This window comes from Poeciliopsis prolifica, unplaced genomic scaffold, assembly GCF_027474105.1.
Source record: "Poeciliopsis prolifica strain line A6 unplaced genomic scaffold, Auburn_PproV2 SCAFFOLD011, whole genome shotgun sequence".
In the NCBI taxonomy this organism is placed as follows: Eukaryota; Metazoa; Chordata; class Actinopteri; order Cyprinodontiformes; family Poeciliidae; genus Poeciliopsis; species Poeciliopsis prolifica.
The window spans coordinates 2,828,393-2,845,831 of record NW_026562386.1 but is presented as its reverse complement, the minus strand read 5'-3'; the positions used below and the strand labels follow the sequence as shown (position 1 = coordinate 2,845,831).

Genomic DNA, 17,439 nt, shown 5'->3' with positions numbered 1-17,439 from the left:
ATGCAACAAAACAAAAATAATAATAACAAGATGCTTAGGCACATAACTTTACTTGCAGCTGTAACTGTTTCTTTTAGAAATGTTCTCTTTTTTTTAAAGAATTTGTTGACTACTGTCATTTATTTGACAGTAGATAGATGGAAAAGTAGGGCATGAGAGAGGGGAGAAGACATTCAGCAAAGGTCAACAGATCGGGCGCCAACCCAGAGATTCTTTTTTTTAACAAATGCATACTTTATATAAAACTCCCAAGCTGATATCGGGTGAGTTATGTTAATTTTGGGGGGTTTTCCATGAATATAAACAATATTAAAGTATTCACAATAACTTCACAATTAGGAAATTGTGAAGTTATAGGCAGTTCCTTTGGCCACAGGACATATTAAATCTACCATGCATCAATTCATGTCCACTTGTTCATATACTGTGATTTGCATTAGTAAAAATTACTTTTCTATAGTCAACAAGGCACCAAAATTGGCTCCAACTCCAAATTTCTTGTTTTTTGCCACCTAAATGTTTCAGATCAAACAAATTTTAATTTCAGACAAAGCTAACCTGAGTAAATACAAAAAACATTTTTCAAAGGAGACTGTGCCTAATCTGCTTAAACGTGAAAGCTTTAACTCATAAATTAACGGAATCACCTGAATAGAACCCGTGCAACATCAAAAAAACAAACACAGAAAAATGTAGGACATATAAGAAACAAAGAAATTAAACAAAAGTCTGTCAGCTGGACAATATTCCACCAACATGCCAGCCAGTCCACTTCAAAATAAATAGAAACAAAGAAGATGCTTTTGATGTAGCCTAGTCAAAGTAGGCTCATGTCTGATTGCGATACAAAATGTTTTCTCAATTTTATTGCATCAATAATTTTATATATAACATTCACCAAATGTTTACAAGATAATTTAGTGTTTTTGGAATACTTTGTCATTTTTGTCAGACCTCTTATCTGCATTTTTTACAGTCGTTTATTTATCTCAAAGCTTTAAGTGAAAGTTTGGAATAGAAAAACAAAAAACACTGGAGGGTATTGTAAACATTGAGAAAAATACTGCCAGTCATGATTCACTCAACATGAGAAAACATTTTTATTTTTTAGTTCACAAATCACTTGACACCATTTGCATTTACAAACGATTTCTTACAAATAATTGTAAGGCAGGAGGGTGTTTAAAACTGAAGAGTCACAGCATTTTAAATCATGTTAAAGTGATGTCAGAGAATAAAATATTTTATCTTATCATTACGCAGGGTAACCCATAATAGCAGAAAATTATCCACACTGGTTTGAGTTTTGTTTTGCTTCCAGTCCTGCATCACCGGTTGTAATTGTTCATTCTATGAAGTGTTTCCTGGGAGTGGTGATCTGCTCAGTCCGTGTCATTTCCTTTTTTTGGCACATCCTGGTTTTGGTGTTCAAGGCCCTTTGGTTGAGACTCAAAATAAGGTCTGTAGATGTAGAATCCACCAGCGACCCCAAGCACTGCGGCTAAGAGCAGCTGTGAGAACGGCATCCTTTGTCGAAACATTACTCTTGTTTGATAAGAAATCCAGGTCTACAGACCCCAACCCATCCTGAAAAAGATGACAAACAGGTGAATTATGGGAATGGCTGAGCAATTTCTGTACTGTGTTGAAGTTTACCAGCATAGCTTTTAAGGCATTCTATCCTCAAAGGTTGTGGAAGTTATCTGTTAATGCAATTTTTAAAAAAAATCAAGGTCAACATCTGGTTGTATACATCAGTATAACCACAGTACAGATTTTTTACTTTCATAAATGATACCAAAATAAAAAAGTAGTGTGTACAAAACTCATCACATTCTCACAGTTTCCACATGTGAGATAGAAAGTTGGGTGCAGCTAATTAAATGCATTTTATAATCTGATCATCATCAGTGTATGCAGACACAATGCCAAAACAAAAAGATATAAACAATAATATGTAAAAGAATAAAGACTAAACTGTTGCCCCACATCAAGCTGGGATGTAATCTGAAAATATAGCTTAAAATCTGTCATTCTAAAGCAAGAATAGTTATTCTGCCAATCTTCCTAGGAGTGGGTGGCTTGGTGAATTCAGTCAAGGGTTGTAATTCAGAAATTGTATTAAAATCTTCAGTATAACTTTTTTACAGGCCTAAGTTAGTATGTTTAATTTTGGCAGGAAGACTGGGAAAATACTAAATAAGTATGGTTTATTTAAATAGGGTTGTGAGAAAAAAATCCATCTTAATAAGACACATACCAACTGTCAAACACGAGGTGGAGGAAGCCCAACTTTTATACACATATTTTACTTATTATTTTCAAGTAATTGAGAATAAATACACAAAACGTAAGACTCTGAACGGTGTAAAGCTTATTTGTAGTATAAAACCTACAGATAAAGGATAATTAATTCTCATAAAAGATAATTCACCAGTATTCAACAAAATCCACCAGCAGCCCCGAAATGGCATCTTATTTTGAAAAGTCCCGACCGGATAATGAGAGTGTGTGACACCACCTTGACAATATGCCAACCTTTTCACTGAACAGTGATCAAACATGACATTTTTAACTAATGGAGAGACAATTATCTGCAACATTCATCACTCACCAATGAAGCGCTTTATCTAAAGTGTCTGTAGCCACAAGACAGAAAAAGGGAACAGGCAAATAAAAGGGAGCAAAGGCGTTAAGAGAGAAAAAAACACACAGGACACTTATGTACGGACGGATGGCATTCTTCTTCGTCTGTTCTGACGAGTCTAGAAGACCCACAGCGCCACCAAGCGAATGACAGGAATTAAAAAGTAGGTCAAAAGAGCAATGACATAAGCCATGTTTTTCAATTAAAAAATATTTTTTAAAATAAAATTAGCCACATTAAGTTTTACTAAGATAGGCAACATCTATTAAAAGTTGCATGGTAAAAGTAGCTTTTTCTTTCTTTCTTTTTTCAGCAAAAACAAGATTTCGTTTGACATGATTGTTTATATTTGGAATACTTGTTTTAATTAATAATTACAGATTATTCTTTGGTTCTACGTCATAATTCAATAGGTTAAAATGACCAAAAATTATATTCTGTAATTTCAAGATATATTTATTGTAATTATAGTATTTTACTAGCTGGACAAGTAGAAAGAAAACAATAGTAAACCAATTTCCTTAACATGAAAAAACTAAGCAGACTGGAAAAACAAGAACCTTTACTTTGAAGTTGCGACACAACCAAAACACCGGAAATAAGCGTGAGTGCGGAAGTATTGATGACCCCGTGTAACGTGTCCAAACTAGGAAGTTAAAGCAGATTAAAATGGTTTTCGTATAAGTCAAATAAGCAGGGACATTTACGGAGTTGGCAGCTGCAACCTCGGGTTAAATTTGTTTATTTTTGCAGTGCGGACCTTTCTCTGTGTTAGATTCTCCGGAGTGTCGGCCGGGTCGTGCTCCGACAGGTGAGCCATGCAACCCAGCCGCACGTAAGGATGGAAAACCTGCGCTCTAGGCTGAAGCTGGGGAGCAAAGCAAAGGACGTGAAGCTGAGGAAACGGAGGTCCCTGCTTTACTCCAAGGAGGATGGGAGACTTTTAAACCACGGTGCTGTGACTGACGCACCTCCAATCTGCTGATGCTGCTGTTGAGTGCAGTCTGGAAATTCCTGTTCCCACTCAGATGCAGTGATTTATCTCCACAGGTTTACTGAAGGTGGTTCTCTTCACTGTGGTGTTCAGGCTGGTTAACTGTGTCCTGGTCCAGACCAGCTTTGTCCCTGATGAGTACTGGCAGTCCCTGGAGGTGGCCCATCGGATGGTCTTTAAATATCCTTTGGCAATGTCCATAATTATTTAAATATAACATTTTAATGGCATGAATCAACTGATTTTCAAGTAACACAATAACAAATTTAGCTGGATGATAAATAATATTGTTGATTCAAAAATGGTAATGACAGAATAACACATTCTCAAAGATCAATAAACTTTAAAATATAATCACACGTTGTAGCATGCAGACGTTTTGCACGAACAGCAGCAGCGGCGTAACTTTTGTTTTTGCATGGTTCTCTGGTTTTATTGTGGGATATTTTCTTTTATAATCAAACATATGGGTATCTAACCTGGGAGTGGAAAGCAGGAATCAGAGGATTCTCATTCCCATTGTTCTTTGCATTCCTGTACAAAATACTACACCTTCTAAACTACGACACAGTCCATCTCCTGGTGAGTAGGTCTATTTTATTCTCGGAACAACACTATTTTTTGACTACATGAATCATGGAGTTCATGTGGGTTTGCTGTGGTTGCAGATTTGGCTTCCTCGAGTGGTTCAAGCTCTCCTGGCTGCCTTGGCTGACGTGAAACTCTACCTGCTCATCCGAACACTGGAAACTCAGGACGTCTCAAGATGGACGGTAGGAGAACCTCGTTGTTGTCATGCTCCTCTCTCAAGGACACATTCCTGTCCGAATACAACAAACATCTGGAACCTGGTCAATGAATTGAAGCTAGAACAGCTTGTTCATTTATAGGTTCTTCTCGGATCACTCTGCAGTTTCACAAGGGTTTGACAGTGTCTTGAACTGTTTGCAGTAGTTTACAGATGTCTTTAAGTGTGGAAAAAGTTCAGAATTTCAGGCTCTTTTTCACTTCATGAAGGACAAAATCTAACCATGAACAATAAATGCAGGTGTTTTAACACTAATTTATGTTTTACATTGCCAAATCATATTTGTTCACAAATCAATAAAGCACTGTGTCACTAGGGCTTTTTTCACTTTTGAAATTTAAAATTAAGGTTGAATGTGGGTCTGAAATTGGGTCCGGTTAAAAAGACACTGAAGTTTACAAACTGTGGTTTGAACCATGCACACCCAGTCCTGATATGGTGAGTCCCAAGGTTATAGTTCTAGAGCTGATCTGAACTCATCCAGGTGCCAGAAAAGCAATGGAAGATCTTGAGCCGTTTTCAGTCATTTGACATCATCTTAACTCAAACGCAACGACGTTACAACAAGCGGGGGTGTAAACATTTCGACTGCATCTGGAGAAATGTGGAGTTGTGAAATGAACCTGTCCTGGTTTGCAGTTCTTTTGCCAGCTGTGCTCCTGGTTCTCCTGGTTCTGCTGCACCAGGACTCTGACGAACACCGCTGAGACCACCCTCACCTGTTTGGCTCTGTTCCACTTCCCTCTGCCGGGGTCCAAAACTTACAGCAGGTGAATGCGCGTTGGCACATTTAAGTTCACATTTTGCATGCTTTAGTTCGTCATTTTGGGTTTCCGCCGGTGCTAACAACAGCCAAATGCTCTAAAAAACAACAACAAGAAAACAAAACATTGAACTGTACAAAAAAAAAAAAAAAAAAAAACACCCCACCAAGCTGTATTTTTGGGTAATAAATGAATGAGTTTGTGTCTGGAAAATGAGCCGTTAATAAAGGTTAAGTCAAATTACACGTTTACTCAGCTGGTTTTACCGCTGTGTGGATGTTGGAAAAGAGAACAGTTTCGTTGTTTACTTACACCCAGAAAAGACGTATAATGTTAAAAACAATGGCTGTACATTTGCGCATCGGTGTGCAGCCATTTTGACGTAAACGTTGCGTTTTGGGGGCGTGGCCAGCAGAGGGTCGTTTGGATTTAAAGTGACAAGATGCCCTAAAATGTCTTATTGAAAGGAGCTAAGGCAGACCTGAAATCTCATGAGCTAAGATTAATTTTGTGCAAAAAATTATTATTATGAAAATGTTTTCTATAGCTCAGACCTATCCTCATCCATTCAACAAAGGTCACCTTAACGTGTCTTTATTCCTCACTGGTTTTGTTATTTTCCAGTAAAAAGTACTTGTCTCTGGTGGCCTTGGCTGTGCTTGTGCGTCCGACGGCCCTGGTTGTCTGGTTTCCTCTGCTGATGTTCCATTTCTGGCAGGAGGAGAACAAACTGAGACTCATCACTCGTTGCTACGTTCCTATAGGGTGTGTCTCTCGGCCTCATGAACGCGTAGCCAGGTCTCACCTCCTGTCCTCACTGCTTCATATTCTCTCATTTCCAGGATTTTGGCAGTTCTGATTTCAGCGCTGATCGACTGTCTGTTCTACGAAAAGGTAAAACAGAGCCAGTAGCTTATATGTCTAAGGTCTGGTGGTAACAGCTGGTCTCTGGTCCAGTGGACTTTGGTGCAGCTCAACTTCATAAAGTTCAACATCCTGCACGGTGTGGCAGATTTCTACGGCTCCCATCCCTGGCATTGGTACTTCAGCCAGGGCTTCGCCGTCGTCATCGGCCCCCATCTTCCTTTCTTTCTACATGGATGCAGCCTCGGCTTCAGGAAATACAGAATCCTGCTGGCCACAGTTCTGTGGACTGTTGTTGTTTACAGGTAATCTGAATGGGAGAGTAGAAAAACATGATTGTGGGGTTTGCAGAATTAATGCCTGAGTATTTTGTCTCCTCAGTTTCCTTCCTCACAAAGAGTTCAGGTTCATCTACCCTGTACTGCCATTCTGCATGATCTTCTGCGGTTGGTTCCCACTTTTAATTAAACCCAGAGTGTTGGGATATATTCATAACAGAGATGTGTTTTATCACAGGAATATCTTTGGCTCATCTCAAAGCGTGGCGGCGACCAGCTGCAGCCTTCCTCTTGGTGTCCAACCTGGTTCTGGCTCTGTATACGGGTCTGATACACCAGCGAGGCACTCTGGATCTCATGAGCCACCTTCAGAGGCTTTGTGAGGTCGGCAGCGACTCCGCCCGCCCGCAGTCCGATGTCTTCTTCCTCATGCCCTGTCACTCAACACCCCTCTACAGGTACACACACCAAAACACTTCCAGCCCATCACAACTTTATAAGACTGTTGTCTGAACTGCAGCAGAGGTTAAATAAGAACATACAACCTCCAAGAACATGGAGGGTGTAATGTTGACACTTTTAAAATAGAGAGAAATATTTCTAAAATAAATCTATTTTTATATATATAGATTAACTCAAATTTAAATAAGGTGGAAGTTTCTGAAGTTTAGCATCTAATTTTTCCCCATAACCATAATTAACTTGCTTGAATGTTTTAAAAATGCACATACAAAAACTAATGACCACTTAAAATGATTTGTTTCTCTGACTTTACTCCCTAAAGGTAAATGTTTGAGTGAAATTAACATTGTTATTCTATGAACTACTGACATGTCTCTGAAAATCCAAGCTCAAATTTTGCATTTTTTTGTAGAAAATGAGAAATTGTCAAAATGACAAAAGATGCAAAGAAAACACATTTATATTCATTCATTAACAATACCAATGTTTTAACTTAGGAAGAGTTCAGAAATCAATATCTGCTGGAACAACCAGGAGGTTTCAATGGGCTTTAGAGCAGTGGGATCTTAATTTTTTACAAATTATATTCATAATTTTTTTGTATTTTGTATCAAATGTGTCAAACTTTCTTGCAAATTTAGTGATATTTTAACAGTTTTTTATCCTCACACTTAAAAAAACTAACAAAACAAAAAACAAAACAAAAAATGGCTCCAAAGCTCCACAGATGAACGAAGGTTTAATATAGTAAATAAATACCTTAGCAGAAAATACTTTTTAGATTTTTTTTTTTTAGCAGTTAACATTTAATGAAATCCCAGAAAACAGCAAAAAGTGTTTTAGCACTAACAAGGGGATTAAAATGGTTATTTTTTATTTAGACATAAGAGCAGAAAAAAGACATGAGAAAAGCCCCATAAGTCGTGACGAACCACTACAAGAAGGTCTTGCTGCAGAGAAGACTCAGCTGGTTAAAACCTTTGCTATTTACACATGGCAGCTGACAGTCGTCTGTCTCCTCGTAGCCACGTCCACTGTCCTCTGAAGATGAGGATCCTGGAGTGTCCTCCAGACCTCGGCGAGGACGGCTACGCTGAAGAAGCTGCACAGTTTTACAGCAATCCTCTCATCTGGCTCTGGACTGCCTTTCCATACAAATCCTCCCTGCCGACACATCTGGTTCTGTTTGACGTTTTGGAAAAGGTAAGGCCTCTAATAGAGACTCTTTGTGCAAATATCTGATGTTTATATTAAACAAGTTTTGTTTTTTAACTGAAGGAAATTTCCACGTTCCTGCAAGCGAATAACTTCACGAGGACAGCAGAGATATTTCACACTCACGTTCCCGAGGGAAGAGTTGGAGGAAGCATCTTTATTTATGAAAGGCACTGAAAAAAAAAAAACCCTAGCAGAAACACCAAGGAAAATGTAACAATTTATTACTGTAATAAATATTTTAAACTCCAATGTTTCTGTTTTAAAATCTCATTCCCAACCACAGTGAATTAATTGTTGTTTTCCAGTCTTTTCTCAGAGAAGCACTTAAAGCAGAAATAAAACAAGCGGGTCCAGTTAAAACGAGGCTGAGGTGGAATGTAAGAAAAGAGCGTCTGAACTCTGACAGCTGATCTTAACCAAAACACCAACTACAAACTGAAGACTTCTAGGACTGAGTTTGGCCTGCTATATGATTATAAGTTATGTTAAATTTTCCTTTTACATGGTACTTTGTTTTATTTTTTGTCAAGTACGTATGTTAATTTAGCAGAACTCATAAGGAAAGTGAAACCTTTACATTGTTAAACACAGAACAGCTCTGGGACATTCAGCAGCTCGACAAGGATTGTGCGACGAGGATTGTGCAAACTTACAACAACAACAAAAAAATAGAGAATGTGCGTCAAAAATAAAACTCACAATTTAAGGGGAACCCTTATTAATTATTTTCAGTATTTGGGCTCAAAGGGCATTGGGCCCAGTTCGATTTTAACATCAGCCATGTGCCTGTCTGCGTTTCTTCCTGATCGGCTCCACCTGCGACCGCAGTGAGGACGAGATTTACCCCTCGGCTGCTTCCTCTGCTGGTGCCTCGCCCTCCACTCTTCCTTTGGGTCTTCAGGTCTCTGAAACGGCCCCCTGTGGAGAAGAAACAAAAAAAAAAATCACCACCAGGAGACACAAGTAAAAGTATTATGAGCAGGATTATGCTCCATAGGGGATGCAAAAGATGCAGAAATTCAGTGGAAGGTAAAACAGGTAAGGTGCTGGTATGTATATTTTGTCAAATTACCACAAACTTTAACTTGTTTTGTAGGAATTTCATATGACAAGGCCACAAAAAGTAGTAGAAAATTGAGGTGAAAGGAAATTTCACATAAATTCAAATCTGAAGAGTGGTGTGCAAATCCCACTACTCTCCCTAACACTCAATAAAATCACCTTCAGCCACCATCTAAATAAAAAATTATTTAATCTTCTAATGTTCTATGAAAGCCTCAGAGGTCTGTTTCAGAACAAACAGCAAAATGAAGACAAAAATAAAAAACATGGCCCTCCATCTAAACCAGACGTGACCAAAGTACAAACTTCAAGAAGGACCCAAAGGTGGCCGCGCTTCAAAACAGGAAATGGTTACAAGATAAACACAAAGTTTGTCTTTTAACAACCAAACTTTTTGCATTTTCTTTAGTTTCATAGGAACCATCTCATCTATTCAGTGACTTTTTACTCAACTTCTGATGAACACAGCTAAGTCATCTAAAACCTGATCATTTGTTTATTTTTTTAACTTGCCTTTGAGTTTCTATATTTTCTTTAATTAATTTTGTTCTTTCTTTTATGCACAACGTCAATGAAAAGACTTCTTATTCTGATTCGGCGAAGCAAAACCAACGCCTTCAACTAACTCACTCGCTCTCTGGTTACCTAGCAACTCACTCGCTCTCTGGTTACCTAGCAACTCACTCGCTCTCTGGTTACCTAGCAACTCACTCGCTTTCTGGTTACCTAGCAACAACCTGTTGAGTAACACACATTGCAGCAGTTTAATTTCCTTTTCCACTATGTCTCATAACTGCTTAAAAAATTCACCTGCAAGGAGAGAAAACTGGATGAAACAAGAAAGATCATCTGATCAGTTTTGCAGTATTTTAGGTATTTAAAACAAAAATCAATAATTATTAATACAAACTGATATGAAACTCTTATCCCATGACACATATTTTAGCCACATTCTCCTGCTCTAATTAGATGGAGGCGGAAGACATAACTGTCTTGTGCCGTTTAATGTTTTCTTTCCTGGAATCAGATTTTATTCCTTACATTATTTTGAGTTAGAGTCTCATTGCAGGAATTCCTCAGATGTTGCATGCCTGTAAAACAAACCGGTCTTAGCTTTGAGCGCAGCATCATTTAGGAGGTAATTCAGGGAACCTACCGTGGACCGTAACTCCTGGCGTCGCCTTCCCCGAAGAAGTGCCTGTAGATGTAGTCGTCGAGGTCTCCGAACACCTCGCCGTCCAGGCCGTGGTATTCGTGCATGTCGCTCAGGTAGCTCTCCACTCTGCCTACGAAGTCTGTGAAGAGCATGCGGTCGTGGATGAAGAGTCCGTTGTGAAAGAAGCCGTTGATGAACGTCCTGAGTTCGTTCCAGTGGTAGAAGTGGTCGACCTGCTGCAGGTAGCTCTGCAGCAGGAGGTCGAACTCTTCGGCTCTGATTGGCTCGGTGGCTTTGTTGAAGAGGCTCATGGACTCCAGGTAGGCGCAGTCGAAGACGCCGGTGCATCCCTTCATGCTGCTCTTGTTGCTGCTCTCATCCTCGTCCTGCAGAACCTTCCCGGCTGATTTCCGTGTGTTGTGGTGGTTCTGGAAGGAGTCGGGTGTGCGTCTGGGTTTCTTCGCTCTGTGCTGCCAGGACTCCTCTGTGTTTGCTTTGTCACATTTCTTGCTGTAAAATCCCTGGGCTTTGTTGATGAACGTCGAGGCTGAATCTTTAAAGTGTCTGAAAGTTGATTTGACGGAGTCAGAGAATTTCCTCAAGTTTTCCTTCACAGCCTCCTTGGCTTTCTTAATCTGCTCCTTATGGTGGTGGACGAACTCCTTGGTGGAGTTTTTCACAGCATCTAACGTCTCCTTCATTTTGCCGGCCACTCCCTGTTCAGCTCTCCTCACTTTGGATTCTCGGTCTCCTTTGACCTTCTCCTCCTTGGTTTCAACGTACAGCCTTTCCCACAGGTCGGAGCGCTGCTGCTCGAAACTCAGCCTCTTCTCCAGATCCAGAAGACGTTTCTCCAAACCTCCTGCTTCTGAACCACTCTGCCCCTCAGATTCAGAGACGTGACTCCTCAGAGCGGCCAGCTCCCTCCTCAGTTCCTCCGTGACCTTCCTCTCTGTCTCCAGCTTCTTCCTCAGCATGTGAGCTTCAGCCGCCATGTCTTCCCTCTGAAGGTGGAAGTTTCTGATGGTCTGCTGCTTCTCCTCCAGCTGCTCTTTCAGCCTCTGGTTTTCAGACAGCAGAGAATCGGCTCCTGCTCCCCTCGCCTCCAGATCTCTGATTTGGGAGCGCAGGTTTCTCAACTCGTCCTGCAGGACAGACAGAGACTTTTCCTCGCGTGCCATGGAGTTTCTCAGCTGGATGTTTTCATCCGAGAGACTCTGCTGCAGAGACATGATTTCAATCCTCTCCTCCTCGGTCTGTTTCAGCATCTGCTCCAGGTTATCTCTCTGAACCTTGATGAGAAAAGACACAGACTTACAGCTTGTCTAACATTTAATGCTCCATTATGTAACTTGCATAAAGAATTTCATTTTTCTTACATATTTGTGAATCTATCACTATCTTCTGACAGAGATAATCTGTGAAAAAAAATTCTGCTTCCTCTGCCATCTCTTAATGCTAACTAAGAACAACCAATCAGAGACAGGAGGCGGGTCTTAGCACTGTCAATCACTCTGCTCTCTGCTATGCTCCAGCTAGCACAGCCCGTCATGAATGCTCAGGCGAGTTAGCATAGCCCCCTATGACAGTGAATAAACTGGTTTCCTGTAACAGAGTTGTTTCTCCCTCATTAGCACATTTAGCAATGAGTACATGAGGTTGATTGACAGCGATCAGACACGCCTCCTGCCTCTGATTGGCTGTTTTTGGTTGGAAGCGGTGGAGGAGATTGATTTTTTCACAGATTATCCGTCTCATACTGTTGCAGCATGGTGACATTTTTAACAAATATGAATAAAAACATTTTTTTAAATAAAAGTTAATTGCACCTTTAAAGTTTGGGTTACATGTCTGAACTGGGACAACTGGATTTTTACCTGGATGTGAACTTGTTTTGCCTTGAGCTCCTGGTTTTCTTTCTTTGCTTTTTCAATCACTCCCAAGAGAAAATTAATAACCTGCTGCTCATCAAGGTCATCTGGCACAAAGTCGATCCTCTGGGAGAAATAAAAGTTGTTTTTTCAGTTCATACAATCAAAGCAGTATATTTAAAATATCCTGTTTTTAATTTGGACTTTATTCTCCCCACTGCTTACAGGACCTCTATCAACAATGAATTTGTGTCAAATCTGGAAATTGTAGTGTGAAGGCGACAGCAGCACAGTGCTCCAAGCTGTTTCCACGATGCTTTCAAAGGGGATTTATTATTCAAAACTCTTGTTTTGGATGTTTTCTTTCTTCCATTTGGGCCTCAACTGATTCTAAAATTGCTCACACGATATTTTCTGGTACCAAGTTTACATTTTTTTGGCATGTGGGAAACAAGACGTTTCACAAACCTCCCAAATGTCCCAAGTCACAATTGACAGACACTGCGCTGTTACCTAGCAACCCCAGCTGAGCCTGGGCCCCGTTACCTAGCAACCCAAATGGTACTCGATCATGTTTGGTTTTACTGATGTTTGCGCTGAACAGCTTCTGGAAAAGAAGTGTTTTGTTGTTGACAAACCATTCAGAAATGATGTTTGTATAATGTTCAAATAAAAATGACAAAAAAAAAAAACAATAAGTGACAAATCTAGAAACTTTTTTCTGTTTGTTGGAAGGTTTTAGTGAGCTGGTTTTATGCTGTGTGATGAAAAGCTGCACCGTTTTAAAGAATAAGAAAATTCAATTTCTTACAGATTGTTTAACCAAAGGGGCCAGCACTGACATGCTTTTAGGCAAAAATAATAAAGAACTAAACAAATTTACAAGAAAATATCCAAATTTGTACAGAAACATAAAGCTAGAACCCCAAATAACCTACCTAGACATTTTCTCATCATAAAAAACTTGATTTAAGGCATTAATAACACTCAAAGCTTCCTATTCTCTCAGCGGTGAGGTGTGTATTGATTAACCTGCTGTGTTAAACGTTCATCTCTGATACGTTGCTCAAGTAGAGCCCTCACATCCAGCTGTTCAATCCCTCTGGTTTTCTCCACAGTTTTTTGCCTTTCCTGAATCTGGACCTTGCCTGGAGGAGAGATTGGTAAAACGGATAACTTACACATCACAACAGAGGTCTGTAACTGCAGGTCTGTAACTGCAGGTCTGCACATGTATGAAATCTGCCGTTACCATAGAAGTGTCCAAAGCCCATGCTGACGGCGATGATTAGGGCGAGCAGGACGCATCTGTTGAGGACGCTGCCGCCTCGGCTTTGCTCTTGGTCTTCGTCAGCAGCGTCTGGTCTCCCCTCCACCCAATCAGGCTGCTGCTCTTCTTCACTGGACCGCGACTCTGTCAGCTCCTCCTCGTCCTCCTCTGGATCAGTCACGAGGCTCGTGGTATTTTTCCTAACTCTTCGTCTTCGTATGACCGGAGTGGCGGTTCGTCCGACCTCGTCGTCGCTGCTGCTCGAGTTTGTTACCACTGGTTGCTCCGCTGCGAAAGCTGCATTTCACATCAAACCGATTTTGACAAAGAGGAAAAGACACCAACGCACTATGACCCCAAGATCAGATATTCAAATCTGAAGTTTTTTTTTTCATCACATAGGCTTGAGAAATAAAAAACCTCTGAGAAGTTCACATTTAACCTGTTATTGCATAATATCGGCTATAAATATTTTCTAAAATATCCTAATTTTGTGGAATAATATAAAGCCATTCCAGGCTTTTAAAAGGTAAAATTATCCATGTAGCATCAGGTCATAATGAGTTAGCAGGGAAAGTGTGGTTACATGTAGTAGTTACATGTCAATAAAAATTAGAAAAAGTTCAGAGTATCCATTAGTGGTATGGATTTATTGTAATATTTGTTATGACAATGTCTTGATAAGAATTTTTGATTTGTCGGTGTCTCAAAACATTTCAACTAAGGGTGCTAAAAAAAAACTTACGTCCTTGGAAATTAAACTTTTTGCCATTTTCTCTACTGTTCCACAGGAGCATCAATAAATATCAGTAAATTTTAAAATATGATAAAATGTAGTTACTGTCAGCAGCTGTTCGTGGCACTATGAACGTTCGTTCAACGTCATATAATTGAATAATAAAGTTTTCCATCATCATTTTTGTCGTTAGTACAATACTACCAGAAAATATAAAGCTAAAACTATAAGTTCACATCGCCCACCTTGAGTATGAATACTTCTGTAAATACTGCATGTTAGGTTTTAACTGTCATGCTTGATGGGTGTATAAAACCCACAAATAAATATTTTGAATTTGTGGTTCCAGTGGTTAAGATTATTTTTGGGTTATAAAAGAAAGAAACCTCAAAATCATAAATGTTTCTGTCTATCACTACACTACAAAGATGGAAGATCAATCAATTGGCTCATCTAATATCAGCAGGAAAGTGAATAAAGATAAAAGATAATAAGAGGAGATCACTTAAGGGAAAAGACATCATCATTTTTAATAAAGTTTATTGGATTTTCAGGGTTAAAAAAAGTCACACTCATGCCTAAAATCTTCTCATGCAATCAAACACTAAAACTACCATCCCACATCTCTCAGGCTTTTGAAAGGCACCCAGTGTTAGTTTGGTATGCTGCTAAACAAGGTTAGCATCACGTTACATTCATTTTGATTTAAATCAGGAAACGAGCCTCTACCAGGGAGGCGACTCCTCAGGCGGTGACTCAAGTTCACCAGAGTTTGTTGAAGTTTCCAGCAACTCAACAACAAACCTGCTCCAGAACGGGAACATTTGGTATTTGAATCGTTGGTGTCAACTGGAGGGATTTAAATTATTTTGCTGAAGAAAGCAATGAGGTGTGCAGTGAGTCCTACCTGTCTCTGTAGCAGTGAAGGTGTAATGACTGCTGCTGGAGGTGCCGAGGTAATTCTCCTCAGTGCTGGCTGCCTCCTCCTCTTCTTCCTCCTGTGCAGGTTCGTCCTCCTTCACGTCCCTCAGAGTCACAATGTCTGAGTGATCACTGGAGGAGAAGACTTGCTCTCTAACTGCAGATCCACCTCCAGCCTGCAGACGGTCATAAAACTGTAATTCTGGATTATTCTGATATTTTCTAGGTATAAATTCAGCTTCTCTCACCTCAGGACCACACAGTGTCTCTTCTACAGCCTGTTCTCCCAGTGTGTCATCAAGAAGATCAGCAGCTTTTTCTTCAACACATAGAGCTGGTAAAAATTTAAAAAGAATAAAAAAAGTTCAGTATGATTAGAACAAGCCTTGAATGATAAAATCTGAATCAGCTTTATTAGCCAAGCTTCTGCATAGCAACTTGTGCGAAGTAACTTTGTCATTTAAACAAAAATTAATTTAACCAAAATACAAGGCTTAGATATAACTTCACAATTAACTAAACTTAAATACAACATAAATGTGGATTTACATTTTATGTGCATAATAAAAAAATATGTAAACACAACACAAATAAAGTTAAAAAATAAACTAAACTACTTTGTTTAAAACGGGAAGCAAAAGTTAAGGTTACATCAAATAAATAATTTTACAAGGTAAATTCTCATGATTTAATAGATCAATTGCATGGTTCATAATATAATGAAAATTCAAGTTTTCTCAATTACATTGGCAAATTTAGAATTTAAATTTTGCAAAGAAGAAGCAAAATAAAATGTTTTTGTGCAATGTTTATATTCTATAAAAATTGGTAATTATTAAAATATTCATTTTAGAGACAATCCACCAAGTAATCATAAATAAAAAAGACACCATTACTCTGATGTCACCTGCTGGTGTCTCACTGCCACTCTAGAGGGATTAACATGAAAACACAGCAAATTTACTGCCTCTACAGTTTCTCTCACTCCATTAAAAGTATTTCTGCGTTTTATTATTTATGACCATTAAAACCAGCACTGCAAGCAGGGCTAGCTAACGAACAGCATTTAGTCAGATTTTTACCAGCAGATACTGAGGCTTGTGATTCCAGCAGCTGTGGTTCTTCCAAAGTGGGGCGCTCCACCAGCTCAGCTCCATATTCGCCTGCAGCCTCCGATCCCAGCGTCTCTATGTCCGAGCCCTACAAAAGCACATCAGAAATACTGAAAAACTGGAAATGATGAGGAATAGCAAAGTTCATGCTTTATATGTACAGTTATAATAATGCCTCATCCATCCCTGAACCTATTTTAACTGTAAATATAGAAAAATATACAATAATTATGTTGACTTGTTTTAAAATATTAGTAAACCCTGTTTTACAGTGAATGTTTTCAAACACACACACACACCATGTGCTATGAGTTTTTATGAAAACTCATAGCAGATAGTGTGTGTGTGTTGGTTCTTCAAGTGAGATCAGAGGTCAGAGCAGTCTTAGTTACACCACCCACAAGACTCTTATTTGTGCCTCTGTAATTGAGACTGAACAACCATATGATGCATGATATTAAATACTATGTTTATAACAAGAGCATACCTCATTACTGATAATGGTCCAGCCACAGGAAGACTCAGTGTCACTTGATGTTTCTGACATGTTTGTCAGCAACAAGCAAGGCTGTAACGAACAAATAAAGGGTAAGCTTTCTGATAAGGATGCTACTTGGAAGAGAAAATATTAATAAGCGTTTTATTTTAGCCTCTAAATAAATTACAACCACACGGGGGAATCAGTGGCCGCATGCGGCGCGGTGCGGTATTACATCTACAAGACGATACAAAGCTACGCCCCCAGACAACAAAAACAACCATAAAAATCTCAGATATCAGCAGCTAACTCAGCAGCTAGTCACTACAGAACCCATTCTTGCTGCCTCTTATCACCAAATAACGACATTCAGCTGATTATTTTCGACTGGTTAAGTCGCTTAAAGTAGGTGTTATTAGCGTCAGCCCCCGAAACGCAAACACAACTTGCTGATACTGCGATGTGGACAGCGACAACTGCTTTTAAAACGTAATTCATCCTCGCCAGATGCACGTAAAGGAAGAAAAACTGCTCGGTTTACCTGCGTTTTGTGCGCAGCGACTACACAGCTGTTTGCAAGCTGCTCCAAACCGAGTTATCCGTTAACGGCTCGCTGCGAGCCAACACTCTTGGGAAATGTAGTTTTTTGAGTCGAATTACCGGGGAGGTACACAGTGGGTTCTGGAAACCCACAGAACTACATTTCCCTTGAGGCAGCGCAGCGGCCAGACTGGCTCAACGAGGATGCTGCAAGCCAATTGCAAGCAAATTTTGCGGCGCAGAAAAAAAAACATAAAC

General features: G+C 39.6%; 3 protein-coding genes across 6 annotated transcripts; 1 reads left to right on the top strand and 2 right to left on the bottom strand.

Moving 5' to 3' along the window:
- Positions 1-1,076: 1,076 nt before the first annotated feature.
- LOC129364266 (protein PIGBOS1) lies at positions 1,077-2,743 on the bottom strand. 2 transcript variants are annotated; one of them, XM_055036819.1, is made up of 3 exons: positions 2,615-2,743; positions 1,657-1,703; positions 1,077-1,587 (listed from the first exon to the last, which is right to left on the bottom strand). In XM_055036819.1, exon 3 carries the CDS (start codon positions 1,539-1,541, stop codon positions 1,383-1,385), a length of 159 nt encoding a protein of 52 aa, XP_054892794.1. In that variant the 5' UTR covers positions 1,542-1,587; positions 1,657-1,703; positions 2,615-2,743; the 3' UTR covers positions 1,077-1,382. The 2 variants fall into 2 exon arrangements, with proteins under 2 accessions (XP_054892794.1, XP_054892793.1); XM_055036818.1 differs by lacking the exon at positions 1,657-1,703.
- Positions 2,744-3,204: 461 nt separating this feature from the next.
- Positions 3,205-8,284, top strand: pigb (phosphatidylinositol glycan anchor biosynthesis, class B). The gene is made up of 12 exons (XM_055036654.1): positions 3,205-3,600; positions 3,698-3,825; positions 4,110-4,223; positions 4,310-4,414; positions 5,089-5,219; positions 5,838-5,978; positions 6,056-6,107; positions 6,171-6,382; positions 6,459-6,523; positions 6,594-6,813; positions 7,843-8,020; positions 8,096-8,284. The coding sequence occupies exons 1-12, from the start codon at positions 3,489-3,491 to the stop codon at positions 8,207-8,209; spliced, it is 1,572 nt and encodes a 523-aa protein (XP_054892629.1). The 5' UTR covers positions 3,205-3,488; the 3' UTR covers positions 8,210-8,284.
- On the bottom strand, positions 8,143-17,261 carry ccpg1 (cell cycle progression 1). 3 transcript variants are annotated; one of them, XM_055036653.1, is made up of 11 exons: positions 17,183-17,219; positions 16,651-16,731; positions 16,134-16,251; positions 15,300-15,385; positions 15,038-15,227; positions 14,824-14,934; positions 13,377-13,691; positions 13,157-13,272; positions 12,131-12,250; positions 10,254-11,545; positions 8,143-8,953 (listed from the first exon to the last, which is right to left on the bottom strand). In XM_055036653.1, exons 2-11 carry the CDS (start codon positions 16,708-16,710, stop codon positions 8,764-8,766), a joined length of 2,598 nt encoding a protein of 865 aa, XP_054892628.1. In that variant the 5' UTR covers positions 16,711-16,731; positions 17,183-17,219; the 3' UTR covers positions 8,143-8,763. The 3 variants fall into 3 exon arrangements, with proteins under 3 accessions (XP_054892628.1, XP_054892626.1, XP_054892627.1); XM_055036652.1 differs by lacking the exon at positions 14,824-14,934 and adding an exon at positions 10,139-10,188 and having other exon boundaries at positions 8,857-8,953; positions 17,183-17,261; XM_055036651.1 differs by lacking the exon at positions 14,824-14,934 and having other exon boundaries at positions 17,183-17,261.
- Between the last annotated feature and the right edge of the window lie 178 nt (positions 17,262-17,439).